Raw genomic sequence first — 19,398 nt, 5'->3', positions numbered from 1 at the left:
GCATCTGGAGGCTGATCTTGGTGTAGTAACCAAAATAAATTCTAGGAGGAACAAAAATTTAAATATAAAAACAAACTATGGGTGAATTATTTTTTTTAAATATTGGAATTTACAAAAAGCCATTCAAAGCATAAGATCCAGAAGAATAGAAAGAAAAAGCAATAAATTTGACTACATAAATATTAAAAACATGTCCATGGTGGGACACCTGGGTGGCTCAGTTGGTTGAGCGACTGCCTTCGGCTCAGGTCATGATCCTGGAGTCCCGGGATGGAGTCCCGCATCGGGCTCCCTGCTCGGCGGGGAGTCTGCTTCTCCCTCTGACCCTCCCCCCTCTCATGTGCTCTCTCTCTCTCATTCTCTCTCAAATAAATAAATAAAACTTTAAAAAAATAAAAAATAAAATAAAATAAAATAAAAACATGTCCATGGTGCAAAAACAAACAACAACAAACAACGGTGGCCACCAACAAATTAAATGACAGATACACTGGCAGGAAATATTTGCAACATATTTGACAAAAGGACTAATTTCCTGAATATATAAAGAATTCAGACAGATTACTAAAAATGATTAACAGCCCAACAGCAAATGGCAAAAGACACAGCAAGTTATTTTTAGGAAAAATTAATAATAAAAGAAATAAAAAGGCTCATAAACATGGGAAAAAATCATAAAATTGAAGAAATGCAAATTTAAAACAGTGCTACACCACATCTTACATCCAACATAAGAGACAATATAGTGTAATGGTTAAAATTGATGGCTCTAGAGTCAGAATACTTGGGATTAAATGCTGGCCCTACCCCTTACTGTGTATGCCCCAGTTTCCTTGACCGGGGTGGTTGTAAGAACAAAATGAGAAAATGTAACATAAAGCAATTAGAACCGTGGCTGGCATATAGTAACTATGTTCATTCTTATTATCATATTGACAAAAACGGTAAAAACAGTAGTGTGGGAAAGAGGACTGGGCCTCTCAGATACGGTCCGATGATGTATAAACTGGCACAATGTCTTTGGCAACTTGCATTCTAATTGCACAAGCCATTTGACTTTGCAATTCACTTTTAGAAATGCATCGTATCGATCACATGTCCATAAAATTATAACCTATCTATATATATTCATAAAGATATATATATATAGCTTTTCAGTGCAAGACTGTCTGTAGCAGGGGCGCCTGGGTGGCTCAGTCAGTTAAGTGTCCAGCTCGGTTTCCACTCAGGTCATGATCTCAGTTTCGGGAGATTAAGCCCCATGATGAGCTCCCCACTCAGCGAAGAGTCTGCCTCCCCTCGCTCTCCTCCTCTGCCCCTCCCCCTGCTCACGCACTCTCTCTCTCAAATAAATCTTTTTTTTATTTTTATTTCTAAAGATTTTACTTATTTATCTGACAGACAGAGACATAGCAAGAAAGGGAACACAAGCAGGGGGAGTGAGAGAGGGAGAAGCAGGCCTCCCGCCGAGCAGGGAGCCGGATGCAGGGCTGGATCCCAGGCCCCTGGGATCATGACCTGAGCCGAAGGCAGACGCTTAACGACTGAGCCACCCAGGCGCCCCTCAAATAAACAAATCTTAAAAAGAATGTCTATAAGAACAAAAGACTGGAAATAACCTAACTGGTCATCCAAATGGGACTAAATAAATACTTGATGGTGTATCCTAAAATGGAATAACATACTATCATGAAAAAAACATCCCCAAGATAGTAAAAAAACAATCACAGAACAATGTGGAGATCTTGCTTGCCACTGTTAGTGTTAGAATGCATAGAAGATTTCTGGAAGGAGACACAAGAAATAGTAAAGGTAGTTACTATCGTAAGAGTAACACCAATCGCCTCTGAGGAGCAAGACTGGGAGTTGAAGTCAGATGGAGATTTGCTTTCCATTAAACATCCTTCTGTAAAAATGGAATGATTCCCCCCACGTACATTACTTTTTCCATTAAACAAAAACTAGTTGATTTTTTAAAGTAAGAGTGCAGTCATCAGATAATCTTACAACTCTATCGGAAAAGCATACCAGCTGAAGACAGAAGTTCTAAGAGAAATGCTGGTTGTTTGGCTATCCCTGGCTTTGAGGACACAATGGATGTCCTAGAGCAAAGTCCTTGGTTCTGAAGGTTATCAATCTAGAGTGTTGAGAACCACAGGGATACACAGAAGTCCGCTTTCCAGACCTCACGTTCTCCAGCTGTTTCCCATGTGAGCCTACTGAACAAGGGCTGTTTTACCTCCCTCTCTCCAAGTGTAGGAGTGCTCTTATACTTTATGTGTCAGTTGGGATGATGACTTTGGGGGGAAAACTGGGACAACTGTCCCCCTATAATGCTCTCTTGGTTCTCAGTGATTTTGAACAACTTACTCGTTTTTTCCTTTCATCTTCACATCTTACGTTATAAATAGACTTACAACTCATAAGGCAGTTTCACTTTCTCATTAATTCTGACAACCCAGGAGATGGATATGATAATGCCATTTCAGACAAGTCTCGGAGGGGTTGCCCAGTCCCTCCAATATTAGGTTTGTGTCCTGGCACCACCACTGAGCTCTCCAAACCTGGCACTTTCCACAGCATCGCTTTCTCCATCCCTGCCCAGTCTCCCGCCACTGGCTCCCAATTCTACCTCACCCCTGACAGCACCACGCACCTGTGGTCTTAGGCCCTGCGATCCTAGAGGGAGGGAGAACAGAGTCATTCAAGGACAAAGGACAAGACATGCTTTTTCCTTCTGGAGATAAATCTGAGTCGCTTTTTAAAACATTATTCCTTTGTTCCTCTGAGAAAATGAAGAAGTGGACCCTATAAACTGAGTCTCACCAGTACCTACTATGCAGTGATACTGACCAGCCACCTCCCACTTTATCCCACGTACCCTGTAAAGGCAGCTAAGTTATCTTCACAATATAAATGAGTCTACAGAACTTAGAAGGGGAGCCAATCGTTTAATGTCACACATCTCCTATGATGCTACGTCGAGTGAGGACTCCAACCCCAGCGCCTGGCTCTCAAGTCCGGGGTACATTCCAGCACACTGCCCCCAAAACACAGTGCTTGGTGTTCCACGGTTTGTTAAGATGGTTAAAGACCACAGTCAAGGACAATCCAGAAGTTCTTAAGTAGGGTTAAGTTATGCTATTATAAAGACAGGGCCACTCTTCGGCTCATTTTTTCATATTTATTTACTTTGTCTCTCGTTATCTCTAAAATGAAAACAAACCTGAATTTCCAGGGAAAGGTTGGGGCAGTGTCATCCAAGAAAGTAAGTAACAAGTAGAAGGGGCCGGCAGGCCTGGAAGGTCCGCCTTCCACGGTTGCCAGGCAACAAAGGTAAACAGCACAAAGTGGCAGGATCATGGCCACTAACTACAGTGCCAACCAGGTAAGCTCTTTCCCCATCTCTAACATTGAATTTTGCGTTTGGACTGACCCTCCCAGAGGATTCTGATTATTGAATGAAGAGCTGAACATGGGGTGAGATGGTATTTTTCACTTCTTTAGCTTGACAGGTAGCGAGGGCCCGTGGACAAGCAAAAGGCCTCTCAGGGTTGTTTGTAGGATCTACATAAGAGGTCAGCAGGGTTTTTTCTGTGAAGGGTCAAAGGGTAAATATTTTATTTTTAGGGCCATGTTGCAAAATCAGAGATGTTTTGTAGGTACTTAACAATAGCAAGAGAAAATATTTTTCCATAAATTTTTTGACAAAATTGAAAATATTGTAACTTAATTTTTTACAATACTAGTGAAAAAATAGAATTCTTTTGGGATGAGGAAACACTTTACTTCATTGGGATGCAAAGCTACCGTTCCCTTTTATCAAATCAATTGCAAATATCCATCTGTAAAAACCATTCTTTGCTTTCTCAGGTCATCCCGAGACAGACAGGAGGATGGATTGGGCCCATGGGCCACATTTGCCCACCCCTGGTCTAGACCAGGACTGCCCAATAAAAAGATAATGCGAGTCACAAATGTAATTTAAACTTCTCTAGTAGCTATATGAAAAACACTAAAAAAATAAAATTAACCTTAATAATATATTTAACCTGGTAAGTCTAAAATATTATTTCAATGTTTAATCAATATTTAAAAAGGTATAATAAGATGCTTACATTCTCTTTTTTTGTACTAACTCTCCGAAATTACAAAGCATCTCCATTGGGACTAGTCACATTTCATGTGTCCGATAACCACATGGGGCTAGCGGTGCCATGTTGAACAGTACACATTTAGACCAAAAAATGACATCCCTTCTATAGTGAGTTAAAGCCTAGCTTGCCTGTTCAGGTCTTTGGTCCTCAACTCTAAAGAACTGTGCCTCGTCATCATTTCCCGGGCACAGGGCCTTCGAGCCTCACAGAGATTCTCATCTTTCTCTCCACAGTATGAGAAAGCTTTCTCACCCAAGTATCTACAGAACTGGTCTCCCGCCAAGCCAACAAAAGAGGTATTGCATGTGCAGTGCTCCCAGAGCACCAGTTTCTGATTCTTTCCACCACGTTCTCTGTAACTCACTGGCACCTAATTCCTTTAGCCACCTCTAAATTCCCATGTTCTCCTCTCCCTCAGCCCTTAACTTGAACCCCTTGGATACCTTCAGTCTCTTTTCCACTCCATTTTCACAAGCAGTTCTCTCCTCACCTCCACCCAGAGAATTTCTTCCCATGAAGGCTACACTCAGATTATCGTCAATGATCGTGGTCATCTGTTGCCGTCGGTGCCCCGTTCCAAGGTGAGATACTGATCCCCACTCCCAGTGAGGAAGGTGAAGAACTGGGGCACGGAACCGGAATAACCGAGATGGGAGGTTTGCAATCTAGCACGGCCACTACCTGGAAATTAAAGTTCAATCTAATTCCCACTGCAACATGACTGCCCCCAAACTTCGAGCCAGTTTATCCGACACGCTAGAGCTGTCCTTAGCACCCGGAACGCCTTGAACTGATGAATGAACGCCTCCACACGATGACACTTACGCAGTGAGTACTCTGCTAGACTAGCCTAAGGACACGGAATTTAAGTTAAGCCATGAGAGTTAATGTGATGAAAAAATCAGGGTAACCTAAATGAAAAGGGGGTAAAGGACGAGTGGGGAGACTGGGAGACTGTGCTTTCAGTCTGATTTCATTACCATGCATCCCAAGGGTGAAGGGTGGAAGGAAGACAACAGACCTGCCAATAGGCCAGTAGTCCTGGGAGAAGCCTGTTGAAGAACCTCATCTTCTTGCTTTTAGGCAAGTCCTTGGGGATCTTTCATGGGTACCTGGCAAATGCCTCTGAAGATACCCCCTGCTCGGGTGACCCTGACCTCCCGTACAATTGCTGGTGCTGCCTCCCTCACCAATTGGATACAGAAAAATCCTGATTTGCTCAAGGCTTCCAACGGGCTGTGTCCTGAAATCTTAGGCAAGGTATCTATTCCTCCCACCTAGCCTCAAATCCTATTACCTGCATTTCTTTTCAACCTTAAAAAATGCCTGTTATACCACCACTATCCCAGCAGGGGGAACCTTTAGCCAACTCTGTCTTATCCTATCTAGTCGTGTCTTCTCACACCTAAAGAGATGTGCTAAGGACATCTTCCCCTCCCAGTACAAAATGATCTGATCTGACCTTTTGTCCATGGTATAGGGAGAAAGGGAGTGAGAATTCTAAGATGGATTGGGAATGATCTAGGCCTGACCAGAAACATGACTGTCTCTCCCATTCTACCCAGCAGCCTCATGATCCAGACGGTCAGAGAAAACTCGGGAAGCTTACCACAAAAACTGTACAACAAGCCTCGAGTCCAACCATAATTCCCAGCTCCCCAGCTGTAAATCTCAATTCCCCAGACCAACCCCAAAGCTCACACCCCTCTGCAGGTCACACTCCAGGTCCCCAAAGCCCAGCCAACTCTCTCAAGAGCCCACCAGGGAGCCCATGCATGCTGGAACACTGGGCAGGTCCTAACTCAGCTGCGGTCCAGAAATACAAACCTGGAATTCCAGAGGCACCAAGGGACCACACTGAGAAAACTTGTCTAGAGACTGAGTGATGTAAGCAGGACTCCCAGTGAGGGACGTAGAAAGGGGAATTATAGGGTGGGAATGAAGGCAAACTTGGAAAATAAACATCATTTGTTGAATCTATTACTGATTTGGATGTTTTTTTCCTCCTGGTATGGCTGTCTCTTGTAACCCATGACTAGGAGGTGGGTTGGGGGAAATAGAGTAGGAAAAAGAACACGGCAGTGGCTTGAGGTAGAACACATTTTTACAAGGATTGAATCAGCTATCCTCCAAAAGTGACCAAGAGGAAGCTGGTCTGAACTGTAGCAAAAGAAACCTCAGGGGCGCCTGGGTGGTTCAGTCGTTAAGCGTCTGCCTTTGGCTCAGGTCATGGTCCCGGGGTCCTGGGACGGAGCCCTGCCATCAGGCTCCCTGCTCCGCGGGAGGCCTGCTTCTCCCTCCCCCACTCCCCCTGCTTGTGTTCCCTCCCTCACTGTGTCTCTCTCTGTCAAATAAATAAATAAAATCTTAAAAAAAAAAAAAAAGAAACCTCAAAGAACCAGTCTCTCACCCCCAGCCCCTCATTTTTCATCCTGAGCATGCACAACTACTTCTAAGTCAGAAATACGATTGTTTGGTAGAGAATGCATATGCATATCTGGAGAAGATGGAGGAAGAAAAGGGAAGGGAAGCCAGAGTAGAAGACATTATCCTTGTCTACGACTTCACGTCTGACGACAGAACACACAGGGAAGACAAACTAGAGAGAGTTATAAAAGTAAAACTCAAGCAAAAGTACATACACAGTTTGCAAAGTGAAAACACAGAACTGACTGGAAGTCAGAGAAGAAAAAGAGAGAGATGGTAAGTAGAAATTTAGGGCAGAATAACAAACACGAGGACTACTGTACCCCAACCCCAATCAAAAAGGGGTAAGAAGTTCCCTATCCACTTCCCAGCTTCCAACATCTGCTTATCATTCTCCTATTCTGTGGGCTTCCTGCCGATGGCTGTTCAGTGTAATGCCCTTGCCAAACCCCTCCCAGCTCCAATGCCAAAGTGTTCCCTCATGAACCCTTGTCCCCTACACTCCAAGGACAAGTACAGAGGACATGGGGTTTAAGCTGGAGGAAGGCTACAAAGGCTTCCCAGGGCTAGCCCAGCAAGAAAGGAGAAGTGATCGTCACGTAAAGGAGAAGACCACTTGGGAGCCGAGAGGAAGACTGTTGAGGCAGCAGGTCCCCACTATCTTAGCTTCAGTGAGGTCGTCCTGTCCAGCTGCCACCAATTACAGTCACCGCTCCTCCTCTCCAACCCGCTGCTTTAACGGGCTGGCCAGCAACTCAGACAAGATAGATCTGCTACCCTTGTGTTTCCAAAAACTATCAAAACAGCACTCCTGCCAAGGGAGTTAGAGATTCAAGAGGCTGGCCCATATGGATTTTAAAAGCAGCAAGCTTGGGGCACCTGGGTGGCTCAGTCATTAAGCGTCTGCCTTCGGCTCAGGTCATGATCCCGGGGTCCTCGGATCGAGCCCCGCATCAGGCTCTCTGCTCAGCAAGGAGTCTGCTTCTCCCTCTCTCACTCTGCCTGCTTGTGTTCCCTCTCTCACTGTGTCTCTCTCTGTCAAATAAATAAATGAAATCTTTAAAAAATAAATAAAAGGGTGCCTGGGTGGCTCAGTTGGTTAAGCGACTGCCTTCGGCTCAGGTCATGATCCTGGAGTCCCGGGATCGAGTCCCGCATCGGGCTTCCTGCTCAGTGGGGAGTCTGCTTCTCCCTCTGACCCTCTTCCCTCTCGTGCTCTCTCTCATTCTCTCTCTCTCAAATAAATAAAATCTTAAAAAAAAATAAATAAATAAAAGCAGCAAGCTTTCCCGTTACATTACAAATTTTTGCCAGGTCTTCAACGATCCCTCCCTTATCTCTACTCTCCTTTCTCTACCAGTCTACATACTTAGCTCATCATCCCTTAGCTGCCCCTCCACTGGTCCTCTGGCTCCCTTACTGGATCATCATTTGCTGAATTGTACCCTGAGGTTTATGAGCAGTTCTCAGTGGAATTCTGGAGCCTGTGATAATGCAAAGCTTCCACATGCTTAACCTCCTTTCTCTTGCTCCTTCCTTCTCCGAGGCTTCTGCATGATAGTCGATCTCTGGCTACTTGCATTTGATTCCCTAAACACTGTTCCAACTGTCAGCCGCAGGACAAGCTGATTCCCTCCCAAGAAAGGTCAGATTGGGGGATGTAAATGCCTGAGACCAGAGGGAGAGGGAGGAAATTGGATCCTCCCCAACCGCCATTCTCTTGGTTTCTCTAGATTTCAGTCAAAGACAAAATGAGTATTTTAATTCAGTTTCAGAAACAGATGTCACATGAATTTGGATTAGAAAAGAGGCTTGTTTTTCCAGAAATGCGGGGGGGGGGGAACAACCCTTAATAGGTTCACTGTAATCTTCTGGATCTTCCTTTTGCATTAAAAGCTATATATCTTCTCCCCAAAACACCTGCTTTCAGAGTCAACTGACCCTCTTTATCTCCAGCTAGCTGGGACAGGCTAATTCCCCTCCACCCCCATCCCTCTTCTTTTAGTCATACTGTGTGGGAAGACCCTGGGCTCTGACCAATGAACACAACTGTCCTTTAAGCTAGCAACCCACAGGCAACGGCACCCAAAGCCCCACAGCAGAGGCCATAGAGCCTCCACTGTTTCCACTGTCTTGGGAAGAAGGAGCCAAAAGCTGACCATCAGCACAAATCAAGGCCCAATATGGAGAGAGAATGAGGGCTTCCAGGCCCAGAGAAGGCTGCAAGCTGGGGGCAGGAAAAGGGAAGTTTTGAGTCATTCCATCTTTAGAAACAAGGGAGGAAACCGGACCCTCTTCCACTGCTTGGGTTCTAGGAGGTACTCTACTGTCACTAAGCTCCGAGGGGATGTGCAAGCACAAAAGGGTCTAAATAAATCGGGAGAACTCAGTCTTGGCTGGAGAAGAAAGTGACAAACAGGAAGACAGGTCAGTGAACCATTTATGAGAAGACAATGCTGGGAACTTCAGGTCTTCACATGGCTGCCAGCCCTACAGAGGACAACACAGTAAGAACCAAGACAGCCACTCCCGACTGGTACAGCTGGGGAATCTTCAGGCCTTTCCCTAGGTCCCATATCTGCAGAAAAAAGAAAAGAAAAAAAAGAGAAGAAAGAATTTCAGCCATCAGGGCCCTGGGTACTCTCCTTTCTGAGAAAGGAGCTCCACCTCATGGAACGGGCAACTGGTCTTGGCGTGGTTCTAGGGAAAAGCACTTCTCCTGGACCCTGCCTTTCTCAAACCCACAACGTGGTACCTACCACCCACTTGTCCCGGTGACAGAAAAGGCATATATACAAAGTATAGCCCCTATATACAAAAGCTTCCAGACTAAAGAGATAAAACTTTCCCTCATGGAACAAAGCCAAATCAATGTTTCCCAAAGTGTGTTCCTCCACAAACTAGTTCTTCAGAATGCTAAAAGGTGTTGCATGGGGGAGAAAAGTTCCATGGTCGAATAAATTTAGTAAACATTTACTGCAAGACTTTTGAAACAATTTATTAACATACATGGGGAAGTTCCAACAGGGATATAAGATACATGGTTTCTTAGATACAGTCAATCACAGAACCACCACCACCTCCCCCCACTTGAGAAGTAACACTCAGTCAGAGAACTAGAATTCTGAAAAACCCTCTGGGATCTAGAACACTACTTCTCAATTTTGTTTGCCAGTATATTTACAGCAAAAGTTCATGAAAGAATAAGCAATATTTACCATTAGTATGTATGCTGCATTCTATATATTATGTGCTGTTAAATTTCTGGGGTTTTTTGTTTTTTGTTTTTAAAGTAAGCTCTGCACCCAATGTGGGGCTTAAACCCACGACCCCAAGATCAAAAGCCACACTCTCCACCAACTGAGCCAGCCAGGAGCCCCTAAATTTCTGGATGTGTTGGTAATAACCCACTAAATTGGTTTTCTACCCACTACATCAAAAACCAGGGTTTTAAAAACACTGATCTAGCCTCTCCTGTACCCCAGGGATACTAACCTATTATACTCTAAGTCACTAAAAGATCCCCTAGGGCAAAAGTAGAATTTTTAGGTTCTACACTTTCCATACTTGACTGCCCGGATATAACACAAACACCCACACTCTGAATGTTAAACTAAATCAGGAGTACTTAAGAGAAAATTTAGAGAGAACCAGAGGGGGGGGGGTGGAGAATCAAGGCTCTACTTAGATCAGATTAGGAGTCAAGCAGATCCCACATAGAGCTGTTTTGCTTATATAGGCACAGTGTTTTACCAAAAAAAATGGAGTCCTACTGGCGGGTGGTGATGGGGGGGTACTCTCTAGAAGGCCAGAGATCTGGTCACTTCCCACTCTTCTATCAATTCCACTCCCCTCTCCCCATTAGATCTTCTGGAAAGGCAACTATCAAGCTCAGAGGGCAAGAGCTATGACTGTCTGTCATGGAGAACAGATCAAATCCTGTCCCACACTCAGAGCCAGTACTTGCTACAAGAAAAAATAAAAGCAGAGTTAAGGAGTAAGAAAAGCCTTTAGGCTCCTCACTTCTCTCAACGAAGAGATTACCATTACAGGCAGGAACCAGGGCAGAAAAACCTTGACTGAGTTCTGAGATTTTACAAAACCTCTTCCCCTTCCCTCCCCACAGACTGAGACAAAACCAAATATATGGTAAGCCCTGCTAGAGCCCGGATGTGAACAGAGGAAGCTGATCAGCTGACTTTCATTAGAGAGACTGGTTCTGTGGAATAAGAAGTCTAATGGAAATGCCCTCCTTCTCTATCCCCTCCCAGAGGGAAATGAATTCATTGTGAATCAAACTTAACACTGCCCCAGGGAACAGTTGATAGATACACTTAATAGGTCATTTAGTCTCTCACTTTTCTGATTCCACTAAACTGTCTATTTTCTGATTCCACTAAACTGTCTATTGGACCAGACTGAAATCCAGAGTGTGTGCCTCTAGATTCTGATGTGGAAATTATTAAAGGTCAGATTAAGGCAAAGTATCCATCCGACAGATGGCTCAGGTTAGGAAGGAACTGGAATACAAGAAAGAATGGAGTCATAATTGTCTTCCTGGGAAAGAAAGCAATACTAGGGGTAGGGAGACCACAAAACATGGAATCTTAAAATGCTGGAGGAGGGACTCATCTCTGACCTGGGGCAGGCATGATTAAGCTTTAATTCCATTATATAAAGAGAAGGAGGTGGTGCCTGGGTGGCTCAGTGGTTAAGCGTCTGCCTTCAGCTCAGGTCATGATCCCGGGGTCCTGGGATCGAGCCCCACCTCGGGCTCCCTGCTCAGCGGGGAGCCTGCTTCTCCCTCTCCCCCATCCCTGCTTCTGCTCTCTCTCACTCTCTCTCCTGTGCATGTGCTCTCTCTCTAATGGATAAACAAAATCTTTAAAAAAAAAAGAGAGAGAGAGAGAGAGAGAGAGAGAAGGAGGGGCTCCTGGGTGGCTCAATCAGTTAAGTGTCCGACTCTTGGTTTCAGCTTAGGTCAGATTTCAGGGTGCTGGGATCGAGCCCCATGTTGGGCTCCTCACTCAGTACAGAGTCTGCCTGTCCCTCTCCCTCTGCTCTTCCCTGGCTCGTGAGTGTGCCCTGAGTACATGTGCATGTACTCTCTCTCAAATAAATAAACTAAAAAATAGTAACAAAAGTTAAAAAAGAGAGAGTGAGAGAAGGAGAAAAGTCATGTAGGAGGAAGCATGGACAATTTTCAGGCCATCAAAAGATTCCTAACCCCAATATTAAAATCTGGGATCCTAGGTATCCAGTTACTGTTAAAGTTGGCCTCATTTTCTCCAAGAGCTCAACAAAAACCAAAAGCAGTTAATGCAATCCAGTGTCAAGATAACTAAAGTTAACATATTCAACTCCAACTGAACTTGTCACCCTGGGTTGATAGGAATGTTAGACTGAAAGCAGCAACCATCTAGCTCAGAATTGAAACCCCAAGGTCTAGAATAGGGCCTGACACATCAGAGGGATGACCTGGCTTCAGGGGTCTCTTTTAGCAACACGCCCCCTTAAAAATAGAACAGTTCACACCAAGACACTGCAAGTACCTGCCAGGCCTACACCCAGAGCTCAGCGGGATCCCCAGCAGGGCTGCCAGGAGTGCACACGGATCTAGTTTAGCTCTCCCCAAGAGCCCCTGAGCAAAGGTCCAGACAACTAACTTTAGGAGTAGCACTAAACCCCGGCAATGAAGTAGAGAATCCCACACTTCCCTACACTCCCTTCACCCAGAAAATGTATAAACCAACAATTAACTTACCAAGTGTCGGATCCCATTCCAGGTGTGATACATGAGAGGGAAGACAAGTGCAAACTTGGCCGTGTATATCAGTGATGGCCCCAGACACAGGGACTTCACAAGTTCCAAATGAGACTCAAAGTTCCCAGGGATCAACAGGGCCGACAAGCCAAAGAGAGAGACCCCTGAGGAGAAAACCAAGTAAGCCCATTAAAGCTGTCCACCTGCTACCACTACTAAAACACATAAAACTGGGTTCTCTGACAGGCCCTGGCACCTCATACAATTCTGACCCATTGTGAAATGGGGAAGATTTAAACTAGTGTTCATGTCTGTAGTGGGAGGTAGGCTACCTGGGACCTGACCCTAATCTCTTAAATTTGCCATACAGGTTAGCATTATTATTCCTCCTTCGAACATTCCTCTCGACAAAAACTTCACCTGCCACTTTATAAGTCACCTTCTGACTGCACCTACATTATCATCTCCGTAAGAAAAAGTAAAAACAGTATATCCAGTCCAAGGTAAAGAATCATTCAGATCTCTACCACACACACACAAAATGTAACGCAAAATGGATCAGAGAGCTGAACGTAAGAGCTAAAACATTAAAACTCTGAGAAGAAACCACAGGAGTCAATCTTCATGACCCTATATTAGGCACTGGTTTCTTAGATACGGTGCCAAAACCATCGTAACAAAAGAATAAATTGGATTTTATCAAAATTAAAAATTTTTGTGCTGCAAACAAACAATGTCATTAAGAAAGTAAAAAGATGAACAAAAGGCACAGCACAGGGAACACAGTCAATGGTAGTGTGCTAGGGTGCGTGCGGACAGATGGTGGCTGCAACTGTGCTGAGCACAGCCTACTGTACTGAGGAGCTAACCCAGTACGCTGTACACCTGAAACCAATGTACCATGGTAGGCCACGATCCTCAAATTGGAAAAAGAAGTAAGAAGACAACACAGAGTGAGAGAAAATATTTGCAGATCATATGTCTGTAAGGGACACGTATCCAGAATATACTGAAGACTCTTACAACTCAATAATAAAAAGACAACCCAATTTAAAAATGGACAAAGGATCTAAATAGGTATCTCTCCAAACATAGATAATTAAATGGCCAATAAGTATACGAAAAGATGCTCAACACCATTAGCCGTTAGGGAAATGCAAATCAAAACCTCAATGAGAGACAGCCCGGGTGACAGAGTCAGTTGAGCGTCTGCCTTCGGCTCAGGTCATTTTCCCAGGGTCCTGGGATCAAGTCCTGCATCAGGCTCCCTGCTCCGCGGGGAGGTGCTTCTCCCTCTCACTTTCCTTCTGTGCTCTCCCTCTCTCTCTAATAAATAAAATCTTAAAAAAAAAAAAAAAAAACCACGATGAGATGCTACTTCACACCTACTAGGATGTTATAATATATAAATATAAAATTATGTGCATTTATATAAGATATACACATTTATATAAATACCAAATGTGTTTAATTTTTTTTCCTAGACAGAGAGAGACTATGCGAGCAAGTGAGCAGGGGGGGAGGGGCAGAGGGAGAAGGAGAGAGAGAATCTTAAGCCTAGCATGGAGCCCGATGCAGGACTCCTGAGATCATGACCTGAGCTAAAATGAAGTCAGATGCTTAACCAACTGAGCTACCCAGATGCCCCTCAAATATAGCTAAATTATATTTAATTAATTAACTTATTTTTAACACTTTATTTATTTGACAGAGAGAGAGACAGCGAGAGAGGGAACACAAGCAGGGGAGTGGGGGAGGGAGAAGCAGGCCTCCCTCAGAGCGAGGAGCCCGATGCGGGGCTCGATCCCAGGACCCTGAGATTATGACCTGAGCTGAAGGCAGACGCTTAATGACTGAGCCACCCAGGCGCCCCTAATTTACATTTAATAACATAAATATAAAAAAACAGATAATAACACGTGTTGGCAAGGATGTAGAGAAATTAGGATCTCACATATTGCTGGTGGGAATGTGAAATGGTACAGCCACTTTGGAAAACAATCTGGCAGTTTCTCAAAACGTTGACAGAATTAGGGATGGCTGGGTGGCTCAGTGGGTTAAGTGTCTGCTTTCAGCTTGGGTCATGATCCTGGAGTCCCGGGACTGAGCCCCACATCAGGCTCCCCGCTCAGCAGGGAGCTTCCTTTTCCCTCTGACCCTCCCCCATCTCATGCACTCTTTCTCTCAAATAAATAAATATTTAAAACAAAAAAGAAGCTTATGGTTTAGTAGGGGAGACACTTAAGTAAATCAATCTACAGTCCAAGGTAAGGTGCTGGAGGGCACTAGCACCGTAACAAAGGCGTATGTGTGCATGGGGTGCTCAGGAACACACAGAACAATCGAAATCCATCTGGTCGGAGGGGCAGAGTATCCTGAAAAGCTTTTTCCCAGAGGTGTATTTAAGCTAAGTTTTGAGAGAAGAGATGAGGGGGCAGAGAAGTGCGGAGTGGCAGGACACATCGAGGAGGGCCTTACATGCTAAACTACAGATTTTAAACTTGATCCTGCCAGGCAAGGAGGACAGATTTCATCCTGGTGCCAAACACAGTTCATCTCAGTGCCAACCCTCATCAATTAATAATGGCTATCTAAAGTGTTTTAGGAAGACATATAGATGGCCAACACATACATGAAAAGATGCACAGTATCATTAATCATCAGGGAAATGCAAATCAAAACCAATATGAGGTATCACCTCACACCAGTCAGAATGCCTAGTATCCAAAAGAGAAGAAATACCAAGTGCCGGCAAGGACGTGGGGAAAAGAGAACCCTTGCACACCGGTGATGGGAATGTAAATGGGTACAAACACTGTGGGAAACAGTACGGAGGTTCCTCAAAAAATTAAAAACAGAAATACCATATAATCCAGTAATTCCACTACTGGATATTTACCCAAAGAAAAAAACACTAATTCAGGGCGCCTGGCTGGCTCAGTCGGAGGAGCATGACTCTTGACCTCAGGGTCGTGAGTTCAAGCCCCATGTTGGGTGTAGAGATTACTAAAAATAAATAACAACAATAACAAAAACACTAATCCCCTATGTTTATGGCAACATTATTTACAATGGAAGATATGGAAGCAGCCCAAGCGTCCATCAGTAGATGTACGGACAAAGATGTGGTATATGTACTCAGTAGAGGATCACTCAGGCATAAAGAAGAATGAGATCTGGGGGCGCCGGGTGGCTCAGTTGGTTAAGCGTCTGCCTTCAGCTCGGGTCATGATCCCAGGGTCCTGGGATCGAGCCCCACATCGGGCTCCCTGCTCAGCGGGAAGCCTGCTTCTCCCTCTCCCACTCCCGCTGCTTGTGTTCCCTCTCTCGCTGTGTCTCTCTCTGTCAAATAAATAAATAAAATCTTAAAAAAAAAAAAAAAAAAGAATGAGATCCGCCATCTGCAACAACATGGATGGGCCAAGAGTGTATTATGCTAAGAAATAAGTTAGCTAGAAAAAGACGAATGCCAGGCGCCTGGGTGGCTCAGTCAGTTAAGTGTCTGCCCTCAGCTCAGGTCATGATCCCAGGGTCCTGGGATCGAGCCCTGCATCGGGCTCCCTGCTCAGCAGGGAATCTGCTTCTCCCTCTGCCCTGCCCCACCCCCCACCCCGTGTGCTCGTGTTCTCTCTCAAAAACAAAACCTTAAAAAAGAAAAAGACAAATACCATATGATTTCACTTATATGTGGAATCTAAAAAACAAAGCAAACAAACAAATGGACTCTTAAATACAGAGAACAAACTCATGGTTGCCAGAGGGGAAGTGGGTGGGGGAACAGGTGAAATACATGAAGGGGATTAAGAGGTACAAACTTCCAGTTATGAAGTAAATAAATCAGAGATGAAAAGTCCAGCATAGGGAATATAGTTGAATATAGGGAATACTGTAAAGACACTATATGGTGACAGGTGGCGACTTCACTTATCCTGAGCCCTGAGTAATGTATACAGTTGTCAAATCAATAAAAAAAAAAAGGTGTTATAGTGGGAAGGATTCTTAGGCTGTATCAGATACAGAAACAATGACCTGCCCTGGCCCCAGAAGGAGGGGAAGGTTACTTGGGTCAAATACTGCCATTCCTAATGGGACTGATAAATCATTAAGAGTTTTAAACTGGACAGTGATATGGTCAGATACACCCTCTGAAAAGGTCAACTTGGCAGCAACAGGGGGACAGATGAGAGGAGTCGGTAGAGGCAGACAGTCTGAATAGGATGCTGTGGTAATTCCAAGTCTCCCGTGGATGAAGGGGAGGGCTTGACTGAAGACAGTAACAGGGAGAATAAAGAATGGAAAATTTGGAAAATTTGGGGATTTGGGGTAAATGAGGTAAGTCGAGGATGGTGGTTTACAAGGGCTGACTAGATAATGCCCTTCACCCACACAGGAAACGAAGGAAATGCAGGCCGTTTTTAGTTTCACTTTTGATTTGTCTGAGGATGATGCCGATCAACTGAGAGTACCACTAAGTTGGAGGTACCTACGGAACAGCACGTGAGGATACGCAATAAGCAGCTGACTAAAGGCCTAAAGCTAACTGGGCTCTGGCTTAAAGACACAGATTTGAGGGTCACCTGCATCTAAGTGATAAGTGAAGTCTGAAGTGTGGATGGGGCAACTGGGGGAGGTGAAGTCCTCGAGGGCAAGGGCCATGGCTCCTCATTTCTGGAAGCACCACAGTTCACACAGAGAGCAACACAAAACAGGTTCTCAATGCTACTGGGTCAAGAAGTACAGCTGGTAACGTGGGACCTGTGACTAGAGACTGAAGTGGGGGGCCATCTTGTGGGGCTGTGCCCTTAAACTGTGGGGGTCTGCACTAACTCTAAGTAGTGAGTATCAGTGCTGCACTAAATTGGAGACACCCAGTTGGTGCCTGGAGAATTGGAAAATTTGTTGTTAATGGGAAAAACATGCATTTGGTGTCAGAAGTGTTGTGAGTAAAAACAGTTCAGAAAAGGGCCTTTTTGAAAGAACAGGGCAGCCAATACAGTCTCTCTTCTAATTACATCTGGATTGGAATTTGTGTAATGATCCCCAGATCTCCTTGTCCTCCCAGAGACATCACTTACTTTTTCAGATTATAAACCAGAGACATCACTTGCTTTTTCAGATTATAAAAACACTGCAAAGAACTACAACATTATAGAAATGTATGGTTTAGAAAAGTTCTCCATAATCCCACACCACTCAGAGATAAACCATTTTGTGTACATCCAGAGACACTGTGTCATTTTATGTTTTTAAGTACCAAACCCATCAGAAAAATACCACCTATTTCAAATATGTTTATTGCTACAGCCACCATTCACTAAAACTTACATAATTATTTAATCTTCCTAACAATCTGAAAAATTAGTAGCACTTTCATTTCACTAACAGCTGAAGAAATGAGGTTCAGAAACATTAAGCATATCCAAGTTTACTGAGCATTAAGTGAATAGGCTGGGATTCGAACACAAAACTCAGATTCTTTCCACTAACACCACACTTTTTTCTTAAGCACCTATAAACTCCTGACTCATAACTGTTCTTTTAGTCTTGCTGGTGTTTCCATGGTTTAAAAAATATCGATCTTGAAAAACCTGGTGTAGCAGAATGGTGTCAAGAACATCTGATTTATTTTGAGACATTCGTTTGCTTTTGAATTAGCTGACAAAATTCCATTAACATTCATAGAAGCAAAGGCTGAAGACATTGCTGTTCACCTCCCGGGATTTCCATTAGTTTTGACTCTGGAAGGTTATCTGAGAGTAGGTGGTGTTATTCTAAGATGAGGCAGTCCTATCAGTCTGGTCTTCTAAGAGGTTAGTGTTGCTATGAGCGGCCCTCCCTGGGACTCAGTGGTCCGACTGCTGTCACGTTGGGTGCATAGATCAGGGCTGAGTCTGTCCGGATATCTAAGGCACATGTGTGGCTGTTGAAGTTTTGGAGCTGCGGGTTTGCACTGAAATTCAAAGAACAGTGGAGGGGCCCCCTAACCTCCTATCTGTCCAGACTGTCAAAGATCCTTGAATCCTCTTGGTTCATATCTTCTTCCTAAATCTTCTCAAACTAGCTCAGTTCATGGTACCTCAGTGTTTTCAGTAATTTTTTTTCAGAGTGCCCCTAAGCCAAAAGAAATACCTAACGGTTGTTTCTTAAGTAATTCGATTCAAGCAACTCAAGTATTTATGTCCTAACAATTTCGTAGCCATTTGAAAGAAAAAAATCATCACCATAATAGAAACATTTTAAAAATTTCACTCTTAAATAACAATTATTTACTAATGAGATGTATACACTGTTGGATAGAGAACATATCCAACCCTGAGTATCAGACTGAACATCAGCATCATTCCCTGCTCCACACTGACTTTCATACAGGCCAGGCTGAAGAATCAGCCTGTCAGTGAGAGCCTGTGGGCTGTGGGGACACACAGGCAAACCTGTTGCTCAGGCAGTCAGCTTCTTTTCTGGAAAAGCTGAAGGCCTTCCATACAGACTTATAAGGTAACCAGTGGAACTCCGAAGTGGCTGTTTTTTTCTTCTGGACTTTCCATGAGATGGGCCATTAGTCACTGATTCTCAACTGTGATGTGTTATGTATACATTAGGAATCCTGGTCACTGAGGTGGTGTAGAGAAAGTGGTGAGAACACCACCTCTGGCGAAAGGCAACGTGAGTTCAGTTCCCCCTCTGCCACTAACCAGCTACTGTTTCCTCACTTCCTCTGCTGCTTATATTAATAATGCGTTGTTCGGACTGTGAGAATTAAGTCCTAGATATGAAGTTCCTGATACAGGCCTGGTAGTGATTACGATTTACATTAATGCTTGGAATATTTACTTCTATACCATTCAGTAAATGTCTGATCATTCGTAGTTGAAAGTCTCGCTCTCAGCCTCTCGGGCTTCACGAGTGCGACAGCTCTGTCCTCGCATTACCAAGATGACACGGCCTGGCAAGGCTGACAGTCGCCGGAAGAGAAAATGCGTCTTCTTCTCAGAGCAGGAACCCTCCTGCCCCCACTCCACCCCGACCCCCAGAGGCGGCAGGGAAGCCACA

At 44.3% G+C, this 19,398-nt stretch overlaps 2 protein-coding genes across 3 annotated transcripts in view; one reads left to right on the top strand and one right to left on the bottom strand.

The window, feature by feature from the left end:
- Window positions 1-423: 423 nt before the first annotated feature.
- CFAP126 (cilia and flagella associated protein 126) lies at window positions 424-6,137 on the top strand. Of its 2 annotated transcripts, none has more exons than XM_025860673.2 (5): window positions 424-3,388; window positions 4,391-4,453; window positions 4,658-4,738; window positions 5,241-5,417; window positions 5,726-6,137. In XM_025860673.2, exons 1-5 carry the CDS (start codon window positions 3,362-3,364, stop codon window positions 6,041-6,043), a joined length of 666 nt encoding a protein of 221 aa, XP_025716458.1. In that variant the 5' UTR covers window positions 424-3,361; the 3' UTR covers window positions 6,044-6,137. The 2 variants fall into 2 exon arrangements, with proteins under 2 accessions (XP_025716458.1, XP_073744348.1); XM_073888247.1 differs by having other exon boundaries at window positions 5,723-6,137.
- A 2,181-nt stretch (window positions 6,138-8,318) lies between these two features.
- Window positions 8,319-19,398, bottom strand: part of SDHC (succinate dehydrogenase complex subunit C) — a 33,907-nt gene continuing 22,827 nt past the window's right edge. The window contains exons 5-6 of the mRNA XM_025860639.2: window positions 12,349-12,512; window positions 8,319-9,162 (exon numbers count right to left, since the gene is read on the bottom strand). Coding sequence (XP_025716424.1) covers window positions 9,058-9,162; window positions 12,349-12,512 — 269 coding nt within the window. The 3' untranslated portion in view covers window positions 8,319-9,057. The remainder of the gene's footprint in view (window positions 9,163-12,348; window positions 12,513-19,398) is intronic.

The sequence above is a fragment of the Callorhinus ursinus genome, unplaced genomic scaffold, assembly GCF_003265705.2.
Source record: "Callorhinus ursinus isolate GAN/ISIS: 27379988/994484 unplaced genomic scaffold, GSC_fseal_2.0 scaffold88, whole genome shotgun sequence".
Taxonomy (NCBI): domain Eukaryota; kingdom Metazoa; phylum Chordata; class Mammalia; order Carnivora; family Otariidae; genus Callorhinus; species Callorhinus ursinus.
Note: the sequence above shows the minus strand (reverse complement) of the source record. Positions and strands in the feature narration are given on the sequence as shown.